General features: G+C 39.0%; 1 protein-coding gene across 1 annotated transcript in view; it reads left to right on the top strand.

The window, feature by feature from the left end:
* The window catches only part of LRP2 (low density lipoprotein receptor-related protein 2), a 136,338-nt gene that overhangs the window by 85,259 nt on the left and 47,313 nt on the right, over positions 1 to 3,766 (top strand). The window contains exon 42 of the mRNA XM_009325415.1: positions 3,078 to 3,367. Coding sequence (XP_009323690.1) covers positions 3,078 to 3,367 — 290 coding nt within the window. The remainder of the gene's footprint in view (positions 1 to 3,077; positions 3,368 to 3,766) is intronic.

The following is a 3,766-nucleotide window of genomic DNA, read 5'->3' as shown; positions in this document are numbered from 1 at the left end:
GCAGGAAAGTTTTTTAAAAGAATTTAGTTTGTATCCATTCAAATTCACCCATGGTCTCAGAGAAATCACTGCAGCAATCAGACCTTTCCCCTCTAGTTCTTTCAGCATAGCAGTTCTTTTGCAGGCTTCTCCTTTGCTGTGACAGAAAAGTGATGTCTGTAATATAACTCTTATGGTCTGTGCCTCTATTGGATCTTCTGGGAGGAAGGCATTCTTATTTGGATTCATCTGTGTGCAGGAGGGCAGGGCACCTGTAATGGGACTCTCTATTTTAAGGGGAATGCAGCATGTCAGATGAGACATCCTCTTTTTCAAAATCTAGTTAATGGAGGTAGGGGAGCATGTGCTTAAACAGTATGAAGTCTTCTTTATTCTGACTTTCATGGGGAGGGCCTTTACCCTTTCAGAGGGACAGATAGCAGCATGGGGTAAGATATGAAGACCAGAAGACACTCAAAAATGACAGTGCTCCTTAGCTCTGAATGCACCAAGGGAACACAAGGATGAGCAGTATATTCTCCTCCATTTTTACTCTTGCTTATTCTCCTCTTGTTTATGCTAGTCTCCCAAGGGTGCTATCCTTTCTCTAAAATAGTGTTTTTATTCTTTTGTTCTAGAGCCTCCTATTGCCTTGTAAGTATTGTGATACCATTGGGCACACACGCAAGTCTTGAGATACATCTTAAGTAGATAGAACGTATGTGCTATTTGTATACTGTTGTTTTCCCATATCTTCCCAGTTGCTGCATGCAGCATAGTAAGAATCCCTCACCAGATAGCGTGCTGACACTTGGGACCTATCTACAGGGCTCTCCCTAAAAAGTTCCCTGTGGCATGAAAGGGGGAAATTACCTGAGCCTGAATTGCAGGAGAGTTGCATTTGAGCTTCTTTTCTTTTGTAGAAGTGCAATTTCATAGAAAAGTGCTTTCCTGCACTTTTCCCACAACTGTTCTTTCACATTAAAACTTTTGCTTTATAAAGTGTCCGCCTATTATTATTTTCCTGTAATAATTACTAAAATTCTGTAATAATTACTAAAACTCTGTTTTTTCTTCTCCTGCTTGTATGAAATGCAGCTTTTTCCTTCCTACTAGTGATGACAAAGGAGATGAGCTGTTCAGCTTGTTGAGAAATTTCTTATCTGCTCATTTTCTCTCATTGGCCGTTTCCTTTCTTATTCAACCCACACTGGTAGTCTAGTAAATGCCTTAAATATAATTTGTAATAATTAAATTTTGTCTCTAGCGGAGACTTAAACATACAGTTGCTTTGAAGTTACATAAATAAGTTCAAGTGATTTTCCTACTGCTAATACTAAGTTGTTGGAGCATTTCTCTGTTTCTGAGACAACTCTTTTGGTGGCTTGAACTGAAGGGTGGAGCTTCCGCTTAGAGTCTCCAGCAACAATATTTCGCCCTTCTGACTTCACAGGTAAGAGGTATTGGCCACACAGTGATGAACAGGGAGAAAAGCTGCTAGCAGGAAGAAAATCACTGGGTATGATGTCTTTAGTACCACAGCTTCCTTATCCTTACCCTCCACAGAGCCATTCTGGGGTTCTTATTAGCTCCTTTTCAGAAGCCTGTGCATGAAGGATGCCACAGCCTCTGAGAGAATTGTTCTGTTCCATTGACATTGCATAAACACCACTCCACTTCTTAGGCATTATGCCTTTATACATAACCATACACACTGTCCTTCCTCTATCTGCTCTTTAGAGATGAGTATTAAGAGCAGTACAGTTGAATGATGTCATACTTGATGGAGCAGAGACAACCTGAAGTGCGTTCTTTCTGCCACTAAGCAGTTGGCAGCCTTGCCATGTGAACACTACAGTGTGACTGAACAGCAAGAAGCTGGGAGCTGGAGGCAAGGAACAGCCTTTATCCGTGCTCATTCTTGTTCTACTATCTTCAGCTTGCTGACAGTATCTCATCTCATTTTCAGCATTTACTTGTATCTTGATGTTTTTCTGTCAAGCTCTTTCTCTTCCTTTGAATAACCGCATCTATTACTTGTTAATCGTTCTCTTGTTATCCTCATTGCAGGTAACCTTTGAACATCCTCCATTTTCTCTTCTCTCATGCTTTATTCTTTTATGGTCTGCCTATCTTAGACAGGAGTCTGTGTGGTAAAAGGAACCTCTAATATTTATCATCGTTTTATAAACAATGCTTAGAAATAATGTCAGTGCATGAATAGTAAATATTGAGTCTCCTGGCATCAGCATGTGTTCTCCTGCTTCCCCACTGACCTCTGCTGAAGTGGTCATTGAGGGTGGGAATGGCTGAAGGGGAGAAGCAGTGACAAGGTGGTTGTGGGTCAGTAGTGCTGTCTGTGCGAGTAAAGAATGGTTCACATGCAGCAGAACATGTCTATCACAGAATCTGGAGTTGAACTCTGATTTTCTGGGGCTCCTTGAAGTCTTGTTTGTTGGAATTTTGTTTATCATTGCAAACACTGTTCCTAAGGTAGAACCAAAACTGGAAGATCAACTAGGAAGAAATGTTTATCATACCCTATATATTTGTGGCTATTAGATGTTATATATGTGGAGGTTATTATATATTAGAACTATTTTTCCCTCTTCTATTATTATATGAGAAATAGCAGAAAATGCATGTTTACAGTCTTGTGAATTTGCTTGTATTTCCTGATTGTGTAAATTTGGATCTGCAGAAGATAAAACTGAAATGAAAATGTCCCATTTCATGGGACTGTTGGTTTTCTCCTGGTACAAGAAGTCATTAACATCATATCCATTCCAAAAGTGTATTCTCTCATGAAGTTTTGCATTCATTTTAGCTCTCGGTAGTGTCATTGTTTAAACTTTTCAATCTTCTGCCCGATTACTTCCAGTACATTATTGTGTCAGTATTACAGAGCTGCTACTCTGCATCACTATTAATGCCATAGATTAGATTGGAAAACTTGACATTTTAAACTCATAACAGCACCCTACATATTGGTGCACATTACTGAAATGGTGGATATTAGTTGCCGGACTAATTAGGCTTTATACATAAGTTAAAAGACTTCTTTCTTTTAAGATGTAATCATTTCTTTGTTATTTTAGGCAGAAGATTGAGCGATGCACTCTCACTGGTACAAATCGTGAGGTAATTGTTAGCACTGCTCTGCATCCATTTGCAATGACATTGTTTGATCAGCACATATATTGGACAGACTGGAACACACGAAGCATTTACCGAGCTAATAAGTATGATGGTTCAGATCAGATTGTAATGATCATGAATCTTCCACAAAGGCCAATGGATATTCATGTCTGGGCAAAAAGTAAGCAGCAGCAGTGTACCAACCCTTGCAACCAGTTCAATGGTGGCTGCAGTCACATCTGTGCACCAGGTACGCTGTTATGCTTGATGACTGTAAGCTATTAGTGTTGCCTGTATTAGAGTTCATAGTATAACAATTTTAGTCACATGGGGACAGTGGAAATATTTCTTAGTGTTCCTAAATGTTTAATATTTATTTTATTTAGAAATGCAATCAAAATGATTGCCATTCAAGGTCATGGTATTTTGCCAACACACCTGAGGGTTGTGTCTGAGAATCCTCACAAATAAAAATTATGGGTTTCTCTAATTTAAACCAAAACATTGTTTTCTGGGGTTTTAACTTTTTTTCCCTCTGAGATGAGACATGACGTGTGCTCTGCAGCATATGGTTAGCTTAGGAAAACATACTGATACGCTGTATACTGAACAGATGTTTACTACCACATATTTAGAAAATCTTTATGGT

This window comes from Pygoscelis adeliae, unplaced genomic scaffold (assembly GCF_000699105.1).
Source record: "Pygoscelis adeliae isolate BGI_AS28 unplaced genomic scaffold, ASM69910v1 Scaffold106, whole genome shotgun sequence".
In the NCBI taxonomy this organism is placed as follows: Eukaryota; Metazoa; Chordata; class Aves; order Sphenisciformes; family Spheniscidae; genus Pygoscelis; species Pygoscelis adeliae.
The sequence above is the reverse complement of the archived record's forward strand: the minus strand, read 5'-3'. Positions and strand labels throughout refer to the sequence as shown.